This window comes from Lepidochelys kempii, chromosome 6, assembly GCF_965140265.1.
Source record: "Lepidochelys kempii isolate rLepKem1 chromosome 6, rLepKem1.hap2, whole genome shotgun sequence".
Taxonomy (NCBI): domain Eukaryota; kingdom Metazoa; phylum Chordata; order Testudines; family Cheloniidae; genus Lepidochelys; species Lepidochelys kempii.
In genome coordinates this window covers 52,526,132-52,551,163 of record NC_133261.1, presented here as the reverse complement: position 1 = coordinate 52,551,163, position 25,032 = coordinate 52,526,132, and the positions used below count along the sequence as shown (strand labels likewise).

General features: G+C 41.5%; 1 protein-coding gene across 3 annotated transcripts in view; it reads left to right on the top strand.

Moving 5' to 3' along the window:
* The window catches only part of APIP (APAF1 interacting protein), an 82,010-nt gene that overhangs the window by 21,385 nt on the left and 35,593 nt on the right, over positions 1-25,032 (top strand). For 2 of the 3 annotated variants that reach the window (XR_012159390.1, XR_012159389.1), the window contains exons 6-7: positions 1,525-1,692; positions 2,431-4,818. Coding sequence is in view for 1 of the 3 variants with exons in the window: in XM_073347940.1 (XP_073204041.1) it covers positions 1,525-1,692; positions 2,431-2,530 (268 nt within the window). In the remaining 2 variants the exon portion in view is untranslated. Of the gene's footprint in view, positions 1-1,524; positions 1,693-2,430; positions 6,205-25,032 lie in introns of those variants that run through there. The other variant, XM_073347940.1, reaches the window with a different exon arrangement.

Below are 25,032 nucleotides of genomic sequence, written 5' to 3'. Positions count from 1 at the left end.
AAAAAGAGTAGCATGAGCCTGGTCTCTCTTTTTCTCTCAATAATAAATTAATACTTAGTACGTGCATACCATCTAAAAATCTCAAGGTGTTTTGTAGACCTTAATTCTCACATACAACCTTGTGAAGCTGGTAAGTGGTTTTATAGAAGAAGGCACAGAGAAGTGTTGTGACTTGTCTAAATTCACTCAGATGGTGGCAGAGCTGGGACTAGAACTTAGGACATGTTGCTCCCAGTTGTCTGTTCTCACTCCTAGCCAACACTTCAGCGCTTGTTTTAATTTCCACGCTGTATGTGAGTAGTAGGTGAGCTCACAAACATTACTACATTTGTTTCATTCATTAGACTGTAGAGTGCTTTGGGATGCCTTCCGCATAAAAGACTCTGTATAGAACCAGATTTTCTCTCTTTCTGTGAATAAACACATCTAATACTAGATTTACTACTTTCAGCATTGCTTCTTATCTATAATGTGACTCCATCTTTTTTGAAGATGTTCTCCCACCAACTACTTAAAAAATACCTGTATGATCTTGATGGTGAATCTGAATTTGATCTAGAGATTTAGTATATCTATTTAAACAAGTTTCTGCAAATATTAATTAAGGTTCAAACAATGCCAAATATCCTGGTCTCTCTTTGCTACACACTATTCTGCAAGTTCCACTGAACAGCATGCAGCATCTTACCTATAGTGCAGTGGTTCTCAAACTATTGTTGCAGATTGCACGTATCCCACTGAGGACTCTGTCACAACAGAGAAACATCTTTAATTATTCAAGCACTGACACTTACTTCTACCTTTATCCTTGATCAGGACTCTGTCAGGGTTTCCAAAGTCTTTTTTAGACCAACCAAATTCAGACATTTTAATCCTAAGTGACTGCTTCATATCTTTCTTTATTAAGTGTTTTTTAAATAAATTCAGCCATGATCAAGTTAGTAGATGTTGCCAATATTAGAGGGATAACCAGTGCAGAAGAGGACAGACCAAAACTGCTAAGTGACTCATATTGATGCAAGCAGTAAGGGCAGGCAATGAAAGGAGATTTAGTGCTGAGAAAAGTAAATTCCTAAATCCAAGGAGAGACAATAAACAGCGGATACAAAATAATGATATGTAAGCAAGCAGTTACACGAAGTGCATTAAAGTATTTTTATTTTCTTTTGTCCTGAATACAGTTCAAGTATTCCCAGGGTAGTGTAACCCAGCACAATAGCTTTCATAGGGAAGATGTTGGATCAGGTTTGGGACCGGAAGTGTCCTTGAGAGGATGTATAGCATAGCATTGTTCACAAGATGAAAGAGTTTGAGAATCACTGTTAAAGATGTTACCAAATCCTCTGCAAATAATGAAGGGAGAACCTCCTTGATTGGGGAAAGCTTAGGACGATGGCTCTTAGATGTGGGAAAGAACTGATATCATCCATGCCATGTAAGAGCAGGAACAGCGTAGTCTCGTGATAGAAAACACTTCAGAACGCATTGGTTTTTAATTGCAATACTACCTTATTTTCTGTTTAGATATGATGATAAGTTAGTGGTCCCCATCGTTGAGAACACACCAGAGGAGAAGGATCTCAAGGAACGAATGGCACATGCAATGAATGAATACCCAGACTCTTGTGCTGTATTGGTCAGACGTCATGGAGTTTACGTATGGGGAGAAACATGGGAAAAAGCCAAAACAATGTGAGTGCAATTTAAAGAAGGTCATATCTGTTGCCATAGTAGCCCTGAAATATTAATGGAGGTAGAATCACTGCATATACATCCCAGCCACAGTTGATACTTCACTCTCTTGGCTCACACCACCAGTGACAATTGGCCCAGTCTACAGGGTTCTTGACAACTTCTTTTCATGTGGGAAAACAGAATCTGTGATCTTTCCTCTGACAATCTGCATATAAAGAATCTGATTGATTTTGGTGGAGTTTATATAGGCCGTTGGAGAGGAAACTTAGACTTGTTTCCTCATGGCTATGGAGCAGCCATTGACATCTGGAAGAGCCATCATTGCCCAGTTTGCCAACCTGTGGGAACAGATAGTCCGGATTCCCACATACACATCAGCTTCTGGGGAAGATCTCCAAGTTCCTTACATGGGCCCCTTGCAGTATCCTCCTCAACAGCCTCAGCCTACAGCCACACATGATGGACTGTTTAACGAGAATCCATCCCACCTGCCAGCGGAGAGCTGTGCAGCACAAACCCTGGGCACCACAGAGGCCTTGCTAATCCTCCCCCACCAGAGACTTCACCGTGGAGGTGGAGTGACTATTGCAATAAAGTGATAGCGGGAGTGTGCTGCCTGACTACTGTGCTATCAATGGTCAGTGTATAGAAGAAAAATGTTCGCTTTTTAAACATATGCAGCTTCCTAAGGATGCGTCCCAACTCCACATTTCTCCTGTTCTCTTTTTACTGAAGGTGCGAATGTTATGATTACCTGTTCGATATCGCAGTACAGATGAAGCAGCATGGACTAAATCCTGCAAAACATCCAGCTGAAGAAAACGGGATTGTATAAACTACTAACAACACAGTTCTATACCCCCACCCACCCAAAATTGCAGTGCAGAAAGTGGAAATGTATTTGTCAACCTTCAAGCATTTATAATTGAATGCCCTTCTACTGCATCTAGTAGAGCATGCTTTATGTCTTTATGTCAAAAGGTGAATTATAGCTAAAGTGTTTAATAACAGCAAGTGGAGGAAATGTAGCCCCCAATCCTGCAAGCTGACCTGTGCAGGCAGACCCCTATGCCCAGGTACACACCTTGACTGCAGGATCAGGGTCATGCATAGCAATCCTTCTTTCGGGCTTGGTTTTTTTTCCTTCAGTAGCAATTGTTGAATGCCATTTGATTAATTTCAGTGTGCATGGTGTGTCACTTGTGTACCTTGGACAGAAAAACTACAGTGGATTTGGCTCCCTGTTGCCAAAGAATCACTGCTTAATAATAGCTGAAACTGTCTTAGTTAATTTTTATGAGAAATTTAATTTTATCAGATTATCATTTTTGTATTTGTTTAAATATATAAACACATTAAATCAGTAATTGAATGTTTTAAGCAGAACAAAGGAATTCAGAGCAGAAACCTTAACTCCACCTCAGCGTGCCTGACTTTCATACAGCAGCATATAATACACGTAGGCTAACTGTACAGTCAATTGTGCCTCCCATCTCTCTCTCTCTCTCTCTCAGGAACAGGGCCTGCAGCAGAGCTAGTTTGGAGGGGCCAGCTCTTAAGCCAGCAGCAGCTTACTGGCTGTTCAACGCTCATTCCCACCATTGTGCCTGCTCCTATGTTACCTTGTTCCTGCTGCTCTTGCCTTGCACCCAGCCTTGTCTTTGTCTTACCCTTGGCTTGAACCTGCTTGCCTGCTACCCTGTTTGCTGCAGTTCTTGAGCTCTGGCTTGACCTTAGGCTCCGGCTTCTGACTGCTGACTCCTAGCTTGACTGTCAGCTCTGGTATTTAGCTCCTGACCTCCAGCTTGACCCATGGCTCTGGCTTCTTACTACTGACTCTGGCTTGACCTCTGGCTACGATATCCAGTTCCTGCCCTCTGGCTTGATCCTTAGCTCTGGTATCTAGCTCCTGACCTCCAGCATGACCCTTGGCTCCAGCTTCTGACTACTGACTCCAGCTTTGACCCTAACCTTAGTTCCCGACATCTATTCCGATCCCCAGGTCTAACGCTCACTCTGACTACTAGGCTAGATTGCCCTTGATAGTCACATGACACTATTGTGCAGTGTAAATAACCTTGAGTGAGTATCTGCTCCTCTGACTCTCCTAATCCCTAGAAAACAACACCACCACCCATACTCACCTTGCTGGACAATGCCCATTTAGGTGACCTGGATTTATATGTATATACTCAGAATAATATCTGTATTGAGATGAGAAGAGTTAGTTAAACTTAAAGTCAGAGATTGAGGGACCAAGTAAGCCAGACACAAAGACAGTCTTGGATAAACCCACTTCTATATTTTTATGCAGCATCCAGCATCAATATTTAGGTAGTTTGTAATTTTTCTAGAATCAGTGGTTTTATTAAAATCAATATAGCACTGTATTTAATTGAAAGAGAAAAATGTCTAAAATAGTATCTGAGCAAAAACTGATTATAGCACTTAAGGTATGTCTACACTGCAGACACCTGTGGTTGGCCCATGCCAGCTAATTCTGACTCATGGGGCTGTTTAATTGCAGTGTAGACTTCAGGGCTAGGGCTGCAGCCCAAGCTCTGGGACCCTCCCACCTTGCTGGGTCCTAGAGCCCAGGCTCCAGCCCGAGCACAGAAGTCTACACTGCAATTGTGCAATGTAGTTGTAGCCGTGTTGGTCCCAGGATGCTAGTGAGATGAGGCAGGTGAGGTAATATCTTTTATTAGAGCAGCTTCTGTTTGTGTGAGAAAGACAAGCTGTTGAGCCACACAGAGCTCTTCTTCGGGTTTGGGAAAGATACTCCCAGCATCACAGCAAAATGCAAGGTGGAACAGATAAGCAGTTAGCACATATTGTAAAGAACCGACCCAAAGATGCCTGTTCCTGAAAATCAGAGCAAGCTTCAAAGATTCCAGAGCCTAAATTTGAACAAAACCCTTTCTAATCGAATTAGTGGTTTCACATATTAGTATTAAGATCCCTTTGACTATTTATTCTACTTTAATAACTTGTTTAGAATATCTTTGCCTTTGTCCTGCTTCTCCCATCCAGGTTTGGGTGTTCCTAATCCACTACGCAACTCTCAGATTCTCCTGCACATGACCCAAGCCAGAGGGGGGCGCTATTCCACTCATTTGACAGGTGGGATTCTACTAGTTATTTTTGACTATGAGATGGTTTGGAAGAAAAGGAGGGAGAGGTTTTTTTTAGATCGCTGTGGATGAATATCTTCCAAAAATCACTTTGATTTTCTCACTTCAATTGTAAGTTTCTGAAATGCTCCACCTGCCAATGAAAAAACAAATTAAATACTTTTTTTTTTGCTCTTACAGCTTTCTGTTTATAACCTCACAATCATATAATTTTATTATTATTATTTTGTAGGGTGGTGGGTTTGGTGTGGAAAACCTTAAGTGGAGGTTTATGACAAATACACACTGATATAATCTTTTACTATAATTTAACTTTTTTATTTTCTTCTGCAACTTCTCTCTGTATTGAAATGATTTTTATTTATTAATTATTATTGCCATCATATTGCCTGCACTTTCTCTCAAAAAAGAGAGTTTTGGTTTGGTCAGACTTGGACATCTGTTTTTGAAGGTCAATAAAAAGGGTAATGAAGATGTAGAGATGATGTGGGCAACAGTTCAGTCTCTATTTTCGGTTAAGTATATACTGGAAAAAGATACTAGGCACCATATTCGATGAAGGATTAATATATTTTAATTGTGATGTCTCTTTTATATTGCTGTGAGATATTGCATTTTTTCTAGCTCTGCTTCTAAATATTTAGCTGTGTGCTGGACTGTGGTTCATAATTTCTGCAGGACTAATGACCCATGGTGGTTCTGTTGATAGTTGTCTAGCCACTCAAGTTGAAAATTTCAGTGTCAGCTGACAGAATCTATACCACTGGGCTGGATACTTTTTTTAAAAAATTGCGGAATTCAAAAATTAGATATGAAGCCTGAAGCACCAGTTGAACTACTAATTTGTTCCTGAGTGTTTTGTTAATGTTGTTTTTTAATCAAGCCTATAACTGATGGCCTTGGAATCCTCTGCTAACTTAGGTTCTCTTCTGAACGAAGAAAAAGCTAACAATTCTATAGCTTGCCCTTGGGAATGAATTACTACAAGACTGATATTCTGTCTTAATTTTTCCTTCACAAAGGAATTCACTTTCAATAAGATCTTGTTAAAGACCATTAGAATTTTAAAACATCTTGATAAATGTCTTTATGGCCATAATTAACCATGGTAAAATTTCATCAAATGTCATGATTCAGGATATAAACAATGCCATGAGGGTCAAAAAGTATGTTATTCACTGAAATACAGTATTCCATAATAGTGCATTTTAATATCTTCTTCCACCATATTGGGGAATGGCCAGTGTTGGAAGCAAGGTATCAGTTTGGATGGGCTAATGGTCTGATCAGATTGAGTAATTATGTCTCTATGGATACCTCTGTAAATCAAGAGCTACAGTATATAGCAATAAATTTTACTTTGTTCTAAGAAAAAGATGAGCTGACTCCTTTATTATATTGATTATGTATGCCATAATGTCGACAGTCAGATTTGCCTTTTAGGGTAAGGAGAAATTATCTCCTTTTTTTGTCTCTCTTGTGACCTTATGCAATTGTTCTCCCAGGTCTGCTTAGAAATAAATTGTGGTGTGCTGAACTTATCCAACAAATATGATGTTCTGTCTTGATCAAGCTTTGCATTGGACTTTGTAATGTGACTAAAGGTCTGCAAATAGGCATTTTTAGTTAGGAATGACTTAATTGCGAGGAACATTACCCACTATACATTTTGTAGGACAATATACTGTTCCCTCCTTGGAAGAATTCAAGTACTTTCACCAGGAAGTAGTTAATCTTTCATCCCTTCAAATTCCTCTATCCTGCCCCATCTTGAATAAGTTCCTTGAAAGAACTGCAGTACTGGTGAATGTTTAGATAGACCCCATCTATCTCTGAGGGATGGAGTTTAAGGCCATGTCTAAACTACCACTTATTTTGGCAAAACTTACATCACTCAGAGGTGTGGAAAAATACCCCTGAGCAACATAAGTTTTGCCGGCATAAGTGGTAGTGTGCACAGCACTATGACGGCAGGAGAGCTTCTCCCGCTGACATAACTACTGTCACTCATTGAGGGGGTTTTATTGTGTTGACGGGAGGGCTCTCTCCTGTTGGTATAGAGCGGCTACATGAACAATCTTACAATGGTGCAGCTGCATCAGTACAGTTCTGCCACTGTAAGCTCGCTAGTGTAGAAATGGCCTAAAATGACCTCCTCACACGAATTTTCTTCATCAAAATTCAGTGAGGAAAGCCTCGGTTTTGTCTTTCATTTCCCACTTTCTACCAGTGACCAAATCTGGCTGGTCTTGGATTCCTTACACTATTTAGGAAGAACACAGCCATTGCACTGAGTATGAGTGATTGCAGCTTGAATTATTTCTGTTTTCCCTATAATTCACCTCTACCTTAAGAAAACAAACTTCTGCTGGTAATGTAGCCAACCAAGCTCCCTTTCCCTGCATTTCATCAAAGTAGTGCCACTTTTCTTTTTCACTGACGATGGATTTCATATTTTCTCCCCAAATATGACTGAAAAGCTAATGGGCTATTTCCTACTTGACTTCTTCTATTGCTTTTGGACCCCTATTTCCTTTTCAGTTACTTGTCTTTTGTGACTTAGACTTCGTTATTTCTATTATTTCATATATACACCCATGCTGTATTGTATCTACTGAACTCCATGTCTTCAGTTCTGAGCAAATTTACTCAATTAAAATGAAACTATATTTTTTAACAAGAACCATGTTTTCAAGTGAAGTTGAAGGAGAGGAATTTTGAAAGTGAACAGTTAATACAGGGATCTGATCAAACCCATTGTATAGGGCTTACTCCCACTTTCCCGCGTAGGTACTCTAGTTCCTAGTTCAGACTTGCCTTACTGTGATTTTTTTTCCCCTATTATTCATGCTTTTTTACCCAATTTGAGCACCCAGCAAAGTCGTATTCAGTACTTTTTACTGTCAAACTGATGGGTTTGGGTGGAGCTTTGTCCTGTGTCATGCATAGGCCTGTGCCACTGTTAACCAAGTCTGCCCTTCCAACCTTCCAGTGGTGATTACCAACAGTGTGGTGACCTTTTTCTACATCATTGTTCACATATTCTGTGTCAAATGTGTCATTATTGATCCACTAGCTGAGCTACCGTAGCATCTGTATTTTCTTGGCTAATTTTTCTCATCACTAGATGTATTTCTCAGTACCGGACATTTGGTTTTTGGTGGGGAGCCATTCACTGCAGCAGTCAGAGTGATGATCTGTGGGTTGCAGCAGAGACTGAGAATAAGAACTCCTGTGTCCTTCTGACTCACTGTGTGATTTTTGACCGGTCATGTAATCTCTCTGCTCTAATCATGTTCCTGTTGTAGCGCCGATTAACGTGTGTAAACAGTGTCAAGATCTTTGTATTTAAGATGCTATATATTTGAAAGGTGTTAAGCAGCTTCTGTCTTCCTTAGTGCTGTTATCACCCCAGAGATATGCTAGCAAACAGATTCATTGCTGATGTTTCAATCCAACTACAGGTAGTTTCTGTTTACAATCTGATAGCTGATGGTGACCTCTGATACCTTCTCTAAACTGCACTATCTCTTTAAAAGTGAATTCCTGTTAGTATTGAATTAATAAAAAAGGGTTTTCAAGCCTAGCATTTACAATCCTAGTGGAACATAGTTATATCATTGTACAGTACTGATGTTTGAAACAAATACAAAAAAGCTTCCACAGTTACTTGCTATTTTGCTCCATTAGTACTGCACTGATTGACTAGACTAGAGGATACAAGGACAAGCATTTTTCTTGCCATCTTTGTTCTTCAAGATTTGTATGTTAATAACCAATAAACATTTGATCTGCTTTGACCTCTCTTTAACAGAGGTGTAAAGACTGCCTCTATAAAATTTCAGTGGTAACATAACTCCACATAGGAATTTTTTCTCTTTCAATACATGCTTCCTCCACCCTCAGGTGTATTTTGTAACTGGCTGGAAGCTGAAGCTAGACAAATTTAAACTGGAAATAAGGTATACATTTTTAACAGTGAAGGTAACTAACCACTGGAACAGTTTTTCAAGGGTCATGGCATATTCTCCATCACTGCCAATTAAATCAAGATAGGATTTTTTTTTAAAGACATGCTCTAGTTCAAAAGAAATTATTGTGCAGAAGTCTCATGGCCTGTTATACAGGTCAGGCTAAATGATCACAATTGTCCCTTCTAGCCTTTGAACTCACTGTACTCTCATTTTATTCTGAGTCCAGCTGAGAGATTTTCTTCATAATAATTTATAGAAGATTTAGTCCCAACAGAACAGCAGTTATCACCCTTTTTCTGACTGGTCCCTCATCTAGTCAGGACTGAGTTAGAACTCTAAATACCTTTTGAGGATCTGGACCGAAGGCACTAAGCATTCTTAAAACTATTGCCCTATGTCTACTGTACTTGTTTGACTAAGGTGTTTTTGTACATTTGCAGCAAGTGTTTGATCACCTTCACAATTCTAACTGATTATCTGAGTTTAGTATCACCAGCTCGTGTCATGTACAAAATGCTAACCTATCTATTACTGGTGGATCATATAAACTACTAATTATACATGGAAATCAGATGTTACTTCATACTAGTTAGTTTTTCAAAAAACATCCCATTTGGTTTTCAGAAGGCAGAAGTTGGCAAAATGCAAAAATTTGCAATATTAAATGATATGCCTGTAATCCACATTAGCTTCATAATTATTTACCATAAGTACTCAATTTTGATAATTGATCTGGCATTACATTTCCTCTGACACCTCAACCTTCATTTTATAAAGTCAAAACCTAAAAGGACAGAAGGAGCAACATAGGAAAATTGGTAACAGGACCGGAAGCCTTTCTCTGAAATCCTTACGTGTTTGCTTTTTGGCAGCTTCTGTTAAGTGAATTGGTTTTGATTCTCTTCCTGTGGAAAATCACATCACCAAGAAAACACTACTGCATTTGCCACCAATAGCAGTCTCAATGGAGGGGCTAGCTGTTAAATTGGCATGAAGACTGAATCACCCTGCAGGAGTTACCTCCATGTCAGCATTGAGGCACACTCGCTTTGGTAATGGGGGAGAACAGTACGGGGAAGTGGGCATTGATGCTGTACCCTAATAAACAGAGGATTGTGTCTCCACTACTGTCCATCGAACACTAATCTACTTCTGAAAAATGTTGATGAAGTAATACGATGCTCCCTGTTTGTTCCATAGGCAAGGAATGTTTAGTTTTCTGCCACTGTTTTGCTTTTTTTCCCCCACTGCTATATTCCCCAATTTCTTTCAATCAGAGAAATTTACCTGACTCAGTTATATAAAAAGGGAGTGTGTAGCAGCCAAGCAAGCTACCATAACGTTTTCAAAGTAAATGCCCTCTCTTGCCCCTCTGTTTTTTTGTTTTTTTTTAAATGCATCTGTGGATAAGTCACTGCCCTCTTCGTACATTATTAGATTCAAATAGTGCTATCTTGCTTTTAACACTTCCTTATCCAAATTGTTGCCCTAAGAGGTCACATTCAAACTTGATGTAAAGAAACTTTGATCTTACAAACTTGTGGGTAAAGAAAGTTAGCAGTCCTACTACTTCAGCACCTAAACTCAATGTGGCTAGCAGAGGTTAGGAAGGAATCATTCCTTCCTCTAGAGTAATATTGGACAATTGGCCACTACACACTTCAGGAAGGGGGATATGAAGAGATGTTTTTTCCTGTGCCTAAGGCAGAATATCAGACCAACTAGACTAACACTGCATACAAATATAGGCTGTGGAGCTGTGCTGGATTTTTGTAACAAAACCTAAAATAAGTAATTTAGTTCTGGATTGTGTTGCCAATTAAACTGAAACTGCAAAGCATTCTGAACAGATGAAAGTAACTTCAGCTGGGTTTTAGAGTTTTGAGGTTTGTTCAAAACAAAACCAGGAATTCCATTTTAATGAATCGTGAGCTGAACTGTCGTGAGTTTTTTCACGTCTCTTGTGTCAATTCTTTTGCTTCTGCTAGACCACAATCAGAAGGAATAGTGATCAGATGGTATAAAATACAAAAAGCAGAATGGGAAAATTTGTCTAGATATGAAGCAATGATAAATGACATTGTTTCAAATTGGTCCGACAGCAATTACAAAGACCCATTGTTTTCCTTAACTGTAAGAGATCATGCTACAATCCAAGCAAGTTTCTCACACCTGGCACATATAAAATTACAGACTTTAATCTTCAGAAACCAGTTCTACAAGAGCTTAAACATATAGCATAAGTTCCATCTTCTCTAAGTATGCCTCAAACCAACAGAATATTATCATTAGCAAAAATCAGGTAATTAGAAATGGAGTTCACTTGTGGTTGGGAGGACAGAATGTTTTTTTAGTTAAAGCGCCAAACTGGAAGTCTGGGTTCTATTGCTGAGGTATGACTTCAGGCAGGTCACTTTGGGTCAGAGATTTAAAGAGAGCCTGAAAGAGTCGGGTGCTTAAATCTCACTGAAATCTAATCAGAGCTAGCTACTTCCTTAGGCTCCTCTGAAATTCCTAGCCTTTATCTCTATGTGCCTCAGTTCTGTAAAATAAGGATTTTAGAATGATGGCTGCAGGCAAATCCCAGGCTGACAACAAATGCTTAAACAGTTTTTTTTTTAAAAAAAAAGGAAGAAGAAGAGACCCATGCACAAAACATTTAGTTGTTTAATAGCAAAGGCTGCCTCCCACAAATATACTTGACACAAAATCAAAAAAATGAAAAGCTAAGCTTTACTTCTCCACCCATAGATACACATTTTACCACAACTAACCTATACCACAGGCCATCCGTCACAGCTGTCATCCTGCCCCCAGAGGGATGACAGTCTTCCCCACCTTGCAATCTCCAAACAGATTACTCCCAAATTCACATTCTCCAAGTTGCTCCCTCCAAACACCTAGACTGTCCCCAACCCACTCTTTTGTACAGCTCTGGAAAATTCTACCCTTGCAACATGTTTGCATGTATGTGTGAGTAATCCACAACCTGTTTATTACACAGATTCTTGTGTTTATTTTTTCATTAGAATTTGTCTTTTGGTCTCATCTCCATTTTTACCCTGTTTTGCTATTGGATTTATTTTCTCTCTAGTCCTTGTTTCACACTTTCTCCAGACAGAATGTGAACTGAATGACGGTTGATAGTTGCTGAACTTTCAAACCTGGGAGTGTCAGAGTTGGGCAATAAAATTTCTCCCTTCTATGAGTTGTAATATATTGGATTGTGCCCTCTTATTTGGTTGGTTGTAACTGTCAGCATTTTAATGGTTAAAATTCCTTCTTTGCATCAGATACCTCATTCAGGGTTTAGCAAGCAAAGGTACCCTTGGTTGCATGAGAGTATGCATAGATCTAAGACTAATTTCCTGTTAATGAGTCACTAACATTAGAGGATTATTTGCCTAATCACAGACTGGGAAGATCTTGGGAAAACCCAAGAGATCAAATCAGTTTGATGCCAGGACAAAGCCAAAGCCAAGCCTAAGGTGTAATTTCTTTAAACATATGAAAATGTTGTCTTTATCCACCGCCTCTACCCCAAATTACCCAGCAGTCTGTTCAGCAGCAACAGGTTCCAACTTCTCCTGGTTAAGTCATTATTTACAGCAATTTTTAAAAGAGTTATTTTAAGTTCAACTTTACAGTGAGTGCAATTTAATTTACACAATAAAATTAAATCACTCTGGTACTTTACTTACCTCACAGGTTGGAATTCAAGCCACAGCATTTTGCTGGGTCATAGTTTTATTTTGTGCCTTAATGTTGAGGTTACAATAACTTTTGAAACACCTGTCACACCTTGAAAATTAAGAATTCCAGTATACATCTAAGAGTTCAATGACTTACTGAAGCTCTGAGCCATAGAATGAAAAGAGAATAATTTATGAAACCAAAGTGAGGGAAGAGAAAAACAATAAGACAACAAGCAATTTATTTCAGCATGTTCAAGGGAAGAAAGGGGACATAGGTGCTGGCGCTAGGGTTGCTATGCACCCCTTGGCTTGAAGTGGTTTCCATCATATACAAGGTTTACAGTGGGGGTTCTTAGCACTCTCCCCCCCAAAAAACACAAATTGTTCCAGCGCCTTCCTTGAGATGAGGCCCAGGATCTCACCCTTGGGGTGGAATTCACTCCTGTGCAGAGGGCCAGCACCATTATTTGCACTGCTTGTGATCCACCAAAGCTCTGTTTTGAGGTTTCAAAAACTGAAGGCCTTGACTTGGCTTTCCGCACAGGGGTGAATGCACCTTTTAGGCACTGTGAATAGATGTTTTTAAAACAAATCTAAAGAACCAAACCTTTATCACATCCGGTTCTCCTGGGTTACAAGTTTATGTCTCTCCTGCTTACAAATTATTCTTATCCAGCTCTTCTTTCTGTCCCAGGATACAGAGGATTTAATTAGTCACTTGCCTTGGCAAATCCTTCATTTTTCAAATTAGTAACCTCAGTACATACTCCCTGAAATTTGCATGGATAATCCCTTTCCCATGAAGGGTGGGTGTTGCTGTAGGAACATTTCCAAAAGTTGTTCCCCAACCATTTAATATTGAAAAGAGCACTGTGCCCGTCGCTGTTAAGGCTCAGTAGTAGATTGAAATGTCATCTTTGTGCTTCAATATGGGACAATAATTCCCTCCAATTTTCCATTAATAATGGAGGCCCATCACTGACTGATATTGACAGAATGCCAGGTGTAGTGAACTCCTTGCAGACAGTATTGTTACTGATCACCCTGAGTGCTCCACTCCATCAGTTTCCGAGGAGCAATTTCACTGCAGCTTTATCTTGGAATGAGCCTAGAGCAGTGGTTTTCAACCTTTTTTCATTTCATAAAAAATTTTGAATGAAGGTGCAGATCCCTTTGGAAATTCAACCTGTAGTCCGTGGACCCCTATCATAGAAGTCTTAGTCTGAAAACTGACTGAACAGAATTTAACTATAAATGTTGCACGTGCTTGGCATGGAATTTGATGCAGTGTGAGAAAGGGTGTTAAACTGTGGGCTTCTATAATAACGACAACACTTCTGAGTTTTGACCTGTAGGTGTGGGTATTCACAAACTTTTGTTTGAATAGAAAAACGGAATGCCTTTTCTGGCATCTGAAACTTTATTTTCATAGTCACCTTTCCTGGAAACTTTCAACATAGTCTGTAGACCCCATCCCAGGGTCTGTGAACCACAGGTTGAAAACCACTGGCCTAGAAAATGCCAACAGAGCTGATATCAAATGCAAGCACCATTACAAACAACTTAAGCCTTGTTTACACAGGCAATATAACTAAGGTGTGGATTTGAAGTGATACTGATTTACAGGTATAACCCTATCATGTGAATGCTCTCTTTCAGTTTAGATTATGTCACTTGGGAAAACTAATTTAAAAAATGCTACTTTTACATTGGAATAAGAGAGGTATATACCTGTATAACTGGCAAATCTCTCCCATCTAGACAAGGCCTTAAACCCATTCCCAGTTGAATTAAGTTAAACTGATAAAAGCCACTCTGATACTGAAATGGGAGTATCCACACTGGGATTTGCCCAGGTTTAACTGTATCATCTTAAATTCATACCTCAGTTTATACTGATGCAACACTTCTATGTAGATAAAGCCTTAAATGCAAGGTGCTGGTGATAATTAAAGGTCCGATTAGACTGGGACCCAGTTATCCCAGCCCACATCTAAGCATGGCTGTTAACATCTGCTGGTAGTAGAGCTGGTCAATATTAATTCAAAACTCATTTTAGAATGAAAAAATTGCCTTATTTTTAAACGAAAAATGTTTACATAAAGCTATTAGGTTTTTTAAATGTTTGTGGGTATTTTTTAATCAAACCTGAACACTTAAAATATGTGAATTTTAAAAAAAAAATTAAATTTTGAAATTTTGATGTTTTGTTTTTTCCCTTTCTCTTCTTCTTTTCTGTTTTCTTTTTGTCACTCAGTGCAACAGAATGTCTGATGTCTAAGGCATTTTGCAAATCATTAACCACAATTAATCAGAAGGAATGAAGGAAAGATTAGTTGAACTCTATCTTGGGATGTAAGTCAGATTCCTTCATTCTCCATCCTCCTCCTCCTCCTTCTCTGGGGCATCCACCCAAGTCTGAATACTCCCAGCCTTGCAGAGTCTTGTTAGCATTTTAGGTTTTTTAACATCCATTCTTCCACCAATAACAAAACCCAGAGGTTATAAATGTTATAACATTCTTTAGCTCATACCAGGTGCCAAGGGTATTTCAGCCCATCTTTTCAGCATAAGTCCATTGTAGTTAGGGTGTTACAAGTCTATAGCTATAAGAGAATGTCACTAGGCTGCAAACCTGGCTTTTCTTTATCAAGAGAAAGGTTGTCTGGGAGTATGACAAAGAAACTCGTGTTGGCCAATTGTTTATGCTTGCACAGTTTAAGGTATATTGTGAACTTTGCTCTGGAACTATATGATGATGGTACTCAGTTTTAAGCAGGGTGACACAAGATGGTTTTGTCAATCTAAATTCTAAATGTTAGCTGGGTGCTCTTATTAGCCCTTAGGAGCAAAAAATTCTCTCTCAGCTATCTCCCTTTGGTTTCTTCATGTGTGTTTGATTGGGTTGGCACATGCCTTATCGACTGGTTTACAGTTCTGGGACTAAACTCTCCAGGAAGAGCTGCAGGGCCCTGAGTTGAGGGTTGACTCCCCTCATCCCTGCACCAGTGCTTGAGTGGAGTGACCCTGAGTTTGCAGCATAAGACATGCTGATTCTGTTCTGCTTTTCATATTGTTATATTAGTGAAATAATTATAACATTGTTACTAACATTTGTGGAAGCTGTAATAGTGGCTCCTTCATGGCACCATAGCGTGGGCTTTAATGTGAGTTGTTTAACTTTGTCCAGCACAATTGGCACACCAGTGAATTACGACGTTATTGGAAGATAGCACAGAAGCGTTTAATGTGTTAACTTGTGTTAACCCAGATAATTACTGTCATTGCTAATGGAATTACTGTGTGATTACCACAAAATAATTTGTGTTATTTCACAGTAACCATGCAATTAACTTTTGTGGCCAGTGTTATTTTAAAAGACAGGTATGTTACTCAGCTCTCTTGTCTGAGTTATGTAACACAGGTTTTCTGTAGTTCGTGTAATGCTGTGTATCCTGGGAACATTGCCACCAAGTCAGGCAGACGAGGAGGCATCCTACATAGAAGGCTGTGCAAAGACATAGGGAATAATGGGCATGGAGAAGAAACTACTCTTATCTGTAGAGGAGCTGTGTGACAAAGAGAAGAGGTGAGGAGGAAAGGGAAAAGGAAGAGAGATTTGGGAGAGAGGAGCGGAGGAGACAGGCAAACAAAATGACAAGGACAAGAAAGAGGATGGTCTTGTGGTTAAGGCACTAAACTGGGACTTAGAAAATTAGGTTATGATTCCCAGGTCTGCCACACTGTCCCTGTGTAATTTAGGGGAAGTTATTTAATTTCTATGGGCCTGGGTTACCCATCTGTAAAACTAGGATAATACGTGCTTTCTCCCATGCTTTTGAGATTGTGCCTGGCACAATGGGGCTGTGATCTCAGTTGGGGTACTCCAGCTGCTATTGCATTACAAATAATAAGTATAACAAAGAAGACAGAGAAAAAGATAAAGAAAATGTGGAAAGGAAGAAAGTAAGGTAGAAAGGGATGGGGGAAAGAAAAAGAGAAAAATAATTAAAAAGGAGAAACCATGAACCTACTACTGCAATAGTCAAAATGTGACAAAGCAGCAAGGAGAAAATGGACATGTACCAGGAAGGCTTCAGGGAGCTGAGACAGGTACAAAAAAGGAAAACATCAGAAAGAGAAATTTTGGGTAAAGGGACTAAGAACAGAGAGTACCTAAGAGACACAAAACCAGCAAAGGTTAAAAAAATATTTACCTTCTCTATAGCTGATAACAGAAAAGATCCTGTCTGTATTGTAATACAATGGGTGCTCTGTGGCAGGCCAACATTATGCCATCTATTTACCCTGGCAGGAAGAACAAGCTCCCTTTCCTCTGTAGTTTGTTGTATTTCTGTTGTGCTCACCTCAAAGATCCTGGGTCCTCCAGAGCTAAATCAGAACTCTATGGTGCAGTGATCCCCAAGAAGAGAATATCTGGGAGTGAACCAAGAATACACATATGCAAATAGAATGGAGAGATCAGAGATGGTCTGTGGTTTAGTGAGTTCACCACTTATGAAAGTCTCTGGGTGACAGCCTTGAAAACTGGAGTCCATTTTTATCCACAGGACCAGGTATAATATGCACAACTGCACTGCTTGCTTCTTCTCATGCAACCAATCAATGCGCCTCCACCCTGACCTGGATGCATAAGAGAGTAGTTCCCATTCACCATGCCCACTGTTTCCTTGTACTCCTTCTTGAGACTGATAAAGGTACCAGTTGTGATTGGTTGACCCTTCTCTGTTAGCAATAACTGGATTATGACATCAGACACTCATAATGTCAGTGACTAACAATTGACCTGGGTCAAGCAGCAGATAAAAATTAGTCTTATGCATCTTTTAGACACACAGTGAGCCTGACACTGCTCTCAGACTCAGGAGCAACTGCAGTTACTTTGGAGTAAAGCTAGTGTAAGTAAAATAAGAATCAGGCTGAGAATTTTTAATTTTTTCATACAAAGAGACAGCAGCATTCACATTTTGTAGATCAGCAAATAAAAAAAAATCTGTTTTTGAACAGTCACCTTTTTTCAGTACAAGTTCATTACTTTGTGGACATGGTGGCTAAATTTTCAAAAATGACTTTTAATTCTATGCATGCAGAATTGCACATGCTCCAGTTTACATGTACATTGTGCCATGTACAGTACATGTACAGTGCCCCTGTTTGCACATGCAAAATGTCCCTTGTGTAGCAATCACATGTGCAAAATGCATGTGTGTATGAAAAACTAGTGTTATGGTTGCTGCAAAAATGAGATCTTGTGTGGTGCTTTATGTGAAATTGTACCTGACTGCAGAGGGATAGATTCAGCCCTTGTGAGTGCAGCTGGCCCAGAAAGTCCAGATTTAGTACAAGTTCCATTGTGAAAACAACTAATGTAAATAGTTAGTCTTATAAACTGAGAAAATAGCTGCACAATGTGTACAACATTCTTCACAGAAGCCAAATGTATAAACAAATTATTCTACAATTGGTTCTAGGGCTAGCCACACCCACACTGCACACAATAATATCTTTTATGTTTTGCATGAAAGAATATATTGCAAATGAATCATGGTACAAAGTTTAAATAAAGAATTACCAAGTAATAATTAACTCAACATGTCATTTATTTTGACAAGACATTGGGGTAAGGACTGTTTCTTTTTATGCTTCTAACAGAATGTACTCAGTTTAGAACAGGAATGACCAGTTGCACAGAGATCCTGAAAGACACAATGTTCTCATCATGGCTTATTGATGCACGACATATTCATTTATTTGTGCTGGTTTTGACCTATCTATTGATAGGTCATAGGAAGGGCGACATACTGGAAATTGTGTCAGAGTGGGGTTAGTGTACATGATTCACCTCTGAAGATATCTGATCAACTCTTATTTAGGTTAAACCAATAAGGAGCCTCATCCTACTTCTTTTGTAAGGTACTTTTTCCCCGAGCATGAAAGAGACTGTTGACAGATTTAGTCTAACCTTGGGCGAAGCAGGCTGTTGTAGGGCAGGACTGAAATGTATTGTGGGAAGTTTGCGCTGTCCTACGATCCAGCCAGTTTCCAGCAACATTCATGACCAATAAACCCACCCAAAATGTGTGGAAATGAATGAATAAATGTGTTATGTGTAGCCAAGGAGCATCTTACAAATGAGACACTTGCCTGTTTTAACCTTCTTTCCGGGCAGATTTTTTCAGTGTCCAATAGGATTAGTTTGCACCCAAAAAGTTCCCTAAATCTGTTAGCTCTCTCTCAGGCTACTGGGCAGGATTTATCTGATGGCTAATTTCCAGTGTGGAAATATGAACCTAGGTTTGTTCAAAGGATACTAAGGACTGTGCATGTGCAAAATTCATGTCCCCCTTAGATTTCTTTGCTCCCCCAAGAAAAATAACTTCTGATAGGGAAGGAAAGGGAAGCCACAAGGCCAGTCACGTGCCCTCCCCAGCAGAGCAGGTACATCGTTTCAGGTTCCTGGGAGCAGACGACAGAGGGTAAATCACTGGTGTGGGGGACACCTCAACCAGAGGCTCCTGCCTTGTACTGGGGTCAGCTACTAGTCCCAGCTGTGCCGGGGGCTGGAGAGGAAGGGGCATCCTCTTCCCAGCAATGAGCAGCCGTGGCTGGGGCCAGATCAGACCCAACCCCAGGAACCTCCCTTGGCACCACACAGCCCCCCTGCTTCCTGCCTCCCTCACTCTTTAGCTGTGTGGGGATGAGTCACTGTGTGGGGAGCTGCTTCCCTGTCCACTCAACTCCTGTGCATCCAGACCCCTGCATACCCAGACCCCACCCACCTTCACTCCCCCCACATACCCAGAAACACCCCACCAAGTCCCCTGCACCTGAATCCCTTCCCCACCATGCCTCACCTCCTGCATCTGGAACCCTGCTCCTGCACCCAGACCAGCCCCTGCTGAACCCCCCTGCACTCTAACCCCAACCCTCAAAAGCCCCCACCACCACATCTGGACCACCCCAATGAGCCCCCTGCAGTGAGACACCCCACCCCACTGAGCCATAACCAGCTGTCTCTGGACACCCACCCCACCAAGCCTCAATCCCCCGCACCCGGTCCCCCCTTTAAATCTCCCACACCCAGACTCCCCCTGCCGATCCCCACTCCCACACACCCTAACCCCACTTACTGAGCCCCAGACACCTTCACCTGGACCTCCGTGCAGAGTCCCAGTCCCTCTGCACCTGGAACCGCTCAATGAGCTGTGCATCCAGGTTCCCCCCCCCCCGCCAAATCCCCCACTGAGACACCCGCACTCAGATTGCCCCAGAACCCTTTCACCTCACACCTAGATCCCCCTGTGGCAGTTCGGTCACAGAGACCCCCTTAGGACTGTCACCTGACGTGCTGAAACTACCTCTGAGCCTGTTTTCCCTGTCAGCTTGGGACTCCAGAACCCTGCCTTGATGAGCCAGACACGTAAGCCTCCTGCAACACAGACACAGGGTCTGAACTACATCCCCAAACCTGCAGGCTTTAACTGAAAACCATTCAGCAGGTATTTCTGTCTCCAGCATCCAGACACCCAGCTCCCAATGGGATCCAAACCCCAAATAAATCCGTTTTACTCTGTATAAAGCTTATGCGTGGTAAACTCATAAATTGTCTGCCCTCTTTAACACTAACAGAGAGAGCAGCACAGCTGTTTGCTCCCCCAGGTACTAATCACTTACTCTGGGTTCAATAGTAAACAAAAGTGATTTTATTAAGAATAAAAAGTAGGATTTAAGTGGTTCCAAGTAATAACAGACAGAACAAAATAAGTCACCAGGTAAAATAAAGCAACAACATGCAAGTCTAAGCCTAATACAGGAGTCGGCAAAACCAGAAGGGTGTGCCAAGTCTTCATTTATTCACTTTAATTTAAGGTTTTGAGTGCCAGTAATACATTTTAACGTTTTTTAGAAGGTCTCTTTCTATCAGTCTATATATTATATAACTAAACTATTGTCATATGTAAAGTAAACAAGGTTTTCAAAATGTTTAAGAAGCTTCATTTACAATTAAATTAAAATGCTGATCTTACGCCGCCGGCCCGCTCAGCCCACTGCCAGCCTGGGGTTCCATTCACCTAGGCCGGCAGCGGGCTGAGCGCGGCCTGCAGCTGGGACCCCGGCTGGCAAGGGCCTGGCAGCCAGAACCCCAGACAAGCAGCAGGCTGAGCGGGGCTGGTGGCCGGGACCCCAGACCAGCAGTGGGCTGAGCGGCTCAGCCCGCTGCCACTCAGCCCGTTGCCGGTCTGGGGTTCCGTCCACCGGCTCCTGCCAGCCAGGGTCCCGGCTGTCTGCCCCTCTCAGCCCGCTGCCAGTCTGGGGTCCCAGCCCTGCCCACATAGAGTGGGTACCTACCTTCTCCCTGGTACTAGCCCATTTTCTTCCTCTCTCTCTGCACTGAGCTGAGAGTGGGAGTGCACTGAGCACAGGACTTGGGGTGAAGGAGCAGGCTGAGGGTTGGGGTGTAGAGTCTGGCCAGGAGCTAGAATGAGGGAGGGGGCTCAGGGTTGGGGCAGGAGGTTTGGGTGTGGAGTGCTTTCCTGGGCAGCTCCCGTTTGGTGTGAGAGGTGCAGGTGGGAATGGGGGGTGGGGTGTAGGAGCTCCCGTTTGGTGCTCAGGGTGGGGGTGGGAATGTGGGGGGTGCAAGAGTCAGGGCATGAGGTATGGGGGGGCTGGATATGTATGGGGGTGCAGGAATCAGGGCAGAGGGCTGGGAGCATGTGAGGGGGGTGCTGGAGTCAGGGCTGGAGTTGTGGGGGATACAGAGGTCAGGTCAGAGGGCTGCAGGGGTGGGCTAGGGTCATGGGGGTGCTCTCAGCCCCCTGCCAAAGGCAGCTCATGGCAGGCGGCTGGAGGGGATATGCCCTGATTCCACCCTTCTTCCCCAAGGCCCTGTCCCCACCTCTTCTCCGCCTCCTCCCCGCAGCAGCAAGCATGCTGCGGCTCGGCTCCGCTTATCCCCCTCTTCGCAAGGGCCATCAGCTGATCAGCAGCAGGGAGCGAGAGAAGGAGGGGCAGGAACCCAGCATGCTGTGGGAAGAGGAGGGGGAGTGGGGACCTTGCCTGCCCTGCTGCAGCAGCCAGCAGGACAAAACTTCTTCACCCTGCCCCCTGGGGGGGCCAGGGCAAGCAGGATTTTTAATGGCATGCTGCTGCCTGCCAGGGTCCCCTGGCCACCGGCCACGCTCAGCCCACTGCCAGCCTGGGTTCAGCAGTGAGCTGAACGGGGCAGACGGCTGGAACCCGGCAGGCAGCTGGAACCCGGCAGGCAGCAGCGTGCCATTAAAAATCAGCTCGCATGCCATCTTTGGCACGCATGCCATACGTTGCTGACCCCTGGCCTAATACATTAAGAAACTGTGTCTCTCTCTGGGTTCCCACCCTTCCTTCTAAATGGTAAAGCACCAGGTTTAAGATGGATTCCAGTACCAGGTGACATGATCACATGTTCCTATAAGACCTTATTCTCCATTCTTTCAGGGTTGGCCTGCAGGTACCGAGGAAGGTTTGCAAGTAAACAGAGCCATTTACAACCAATTGTCCTAGTTAATAGGTGCCATCAAGATTCCAAGCCATTATTAATGGCCCACACTTCGCATAGTTACAATAAGACAGAGTAATACTTCATATTTCTAGCTTTAGATACAAGAATGATACATACATACAAACAGGATGAACACACTCAGTAGATTATAAGCTTTGTAATGATACTTTACAAGAGATGTTTTGCATAAAGCATATTCCAGTTACATTATATTCACACTCATTAGCATATTTCCATAAAACATATGGAATGCAACATCACACTCCCCACACACTAAGTCCCTCCACACTTGGATCCTGCTGGGCTGAGCCTGCTTGCCCCACGCCTGGATTGGAGGCTGGGGCTGGGCATGTGTGCAAGACTCTGTCCCTCTTGTTTTCTATTTTGGTGCACCTGGTGTGGAGGAGCAGGGCCTGTTCCTGTGGCAGGCCTGGCCCTTGTGCTGTATCAGGGTTGGGTGCAGCCTCACCACTGAGTCCATGTCCCAGGGAGGGGGCTGCAGGGTGATCTCCCACCTCCATGCAGCCAGTGGCCTGTGTTCCCCACTGCCATGCTGGAGCCCACACATTTATTTACTGATAAATAAAATATGCAGAATTTAAAAATATTGTGTGCAGAAATTTTATTTTTTTGGTGAAGAATTTTTAATTTTTTTGTGCAGAATTCCCTCAGGAGTAAAAGGACTAGGAACCTGGAACTCAAACTCATCTCTGTTACTCACTTCCTCTGTAGTTATATGCAAACCACTTACTACTTCAGCCTTCCTTTCACCATCTGCAAAGTGGGGATAATAATACTAATTATTATTTATTACTTGCATTACAGTAGCTCCTAGGGACCTCAATCAAGGATCAGGGCCCAATTTTGCTAGGTGAGGTGCAGACAAGTAACAAAGAAGACAGTCCCTTCATCAGAGATATCACAATCTACACATCAGAAAGGATGCAAAAGATGGATGAAAGAAACAGGGTAGGAGTGGATTGGGTGGATGGGATAATTATAGAGCCAACAAAGTTCACTCACAGCTCACTACTTGCCTAACCAGTGTCAGAGGGAGTGGTTTATACGAGTCACAGCAGAGATAGGTTTTGAGGAAGGATTTAGAAGAGGATAACATGTCAGCTTTGCGAAGTTAGACAGTGAGATTTTTCCCATGCATAGGGAACAACCTGAGAAAGAGAGATGAGGTTTTTATATCTCACCTTTCACTGGGTGGAGAAGCCCATCTGCCTAGGAGATTGGACTAGATCAGGGATTCTCAAACTGGGGGCTGTGACCCCTCAGGGGGTCATGAGGTTATTACGTGGAGGGTCGCAAGCTGTCAGCTTCTACCCCATACCCTGCTTTGCCTCCAACATTTTTAATAGTGTTAAATATAAAAAAATGTGTTTTTAATTTATAATGGGGGGAGTCGCACTCAGAAGCTTGCTGTGTGAGAGGGATCACCAATGCAAAAGTTTGAGACCATTGGACTAGGTCAGTGGTTTTCATCCGGTGATCCGTGGACCCCTGAGGGTTCGCAGACTATGTCTAAGATTTCCAAAGGGGCCTGCACCTCTATTTGAAATTTTTAGGGGGTCCATAAATGAAAACACATTGAAAACCACTGGACTAGATGACCATCCCTAACTTCAATAAATTAATTGTCATAATATAGTCTGAGAGATGGTTTTGCTAAGTGGCTCCAGACAAGTTAACATCTATAAACCTGGCAGAAGCTATAATTTTCATCTCCAGTCTGTAAATATGATTTAATCAGGTATAGTTTAGCTTTGCTATTTATCCTAAAATTGACTTTTCTTCAGCATAGCTGGTATCCAAGAAACATGAAGTTATGTTGAAAAATTATGCCCCCATTATATAGCCACAAAGAAAGAAAACTAGATTTGATGTAGCATGCTCATTTATTGCTTTACAAGGCATTTTTAAATAGCGATGGGTACATGCATGGGTGCTTCATATTTCACAAAACCTCAAATCTCTTTCCCCTATACCTCCCATTTTGGATTTCACAAGATAGATATTGTACACGGATTTTGTAACACTATTATTTGTGTCAGGTGTCATCTCTGTTTAATTTAAATAGAATTAAATGAATTAATTTAAAGGAAATAACTGATAAGAATATGATCCAATCATTGTAAAAAGTTATGTGTGGAATAAGCTTTTAACATTCAGGAAATTAAAGCCAAAACATTTATTTATTTGTATTTTAAACTCCAGACCAATTAAGATCTATGCAGAGTTCTTAGCATCCTTGACATAAATTTAAAAACACAATTAAAAGGTTACAAAATTAATCAAAACCCTTCTCCTTCTCATTTCCAACAACATCTCATATCAATCAGCAGTTAGCCCCAGTAAGGATTACGTCTCACCTCAAACTACATTTGCTATTAAACCATAGTTTTAGATTGCCTGGTATATATAGATATCCTCTTTAGGAAGAAGCCATAACTCACTTAACTAATATCTTTCATAAGGGAGTATTAATTTCTTATTATATGATAATACAATATTATATTTGAACAAGTCACTTCTGCCATTTTTTATTGCTCAGAAATTGTTTGTATGCACTTTTGGAAAAAGGACTCAAAGATCACGCACACACTCCCCACTCTGATTGTTTGGAGAGCTAACTGATTAATAATGCAAATAAAATATAAAAGAATTTCTACTTCATATAACTTTGTTTCTTGGTAGTGAAGACCATTTTCAAAGGTCAACAGAGATGTGGAATGCAGAATAAAATACAGAATAATCAGAGTAAGATTAGATGTTGATATACGAGCAGATTAAGCATCCAGTCCTGTAAATAATTACTACTGTGCATATCTTTGCTCCTGTATCCATTTATTCCTCTGTGCTTCTTATCTTCAGTGGAAGCTACACATGCTCAGAGAACCAGGTCACTTTATTTAAGTGGCTAAATATGGATGTAGGAGTGTGGCAGGGTGCTGCTAGAAAGGGCTTAA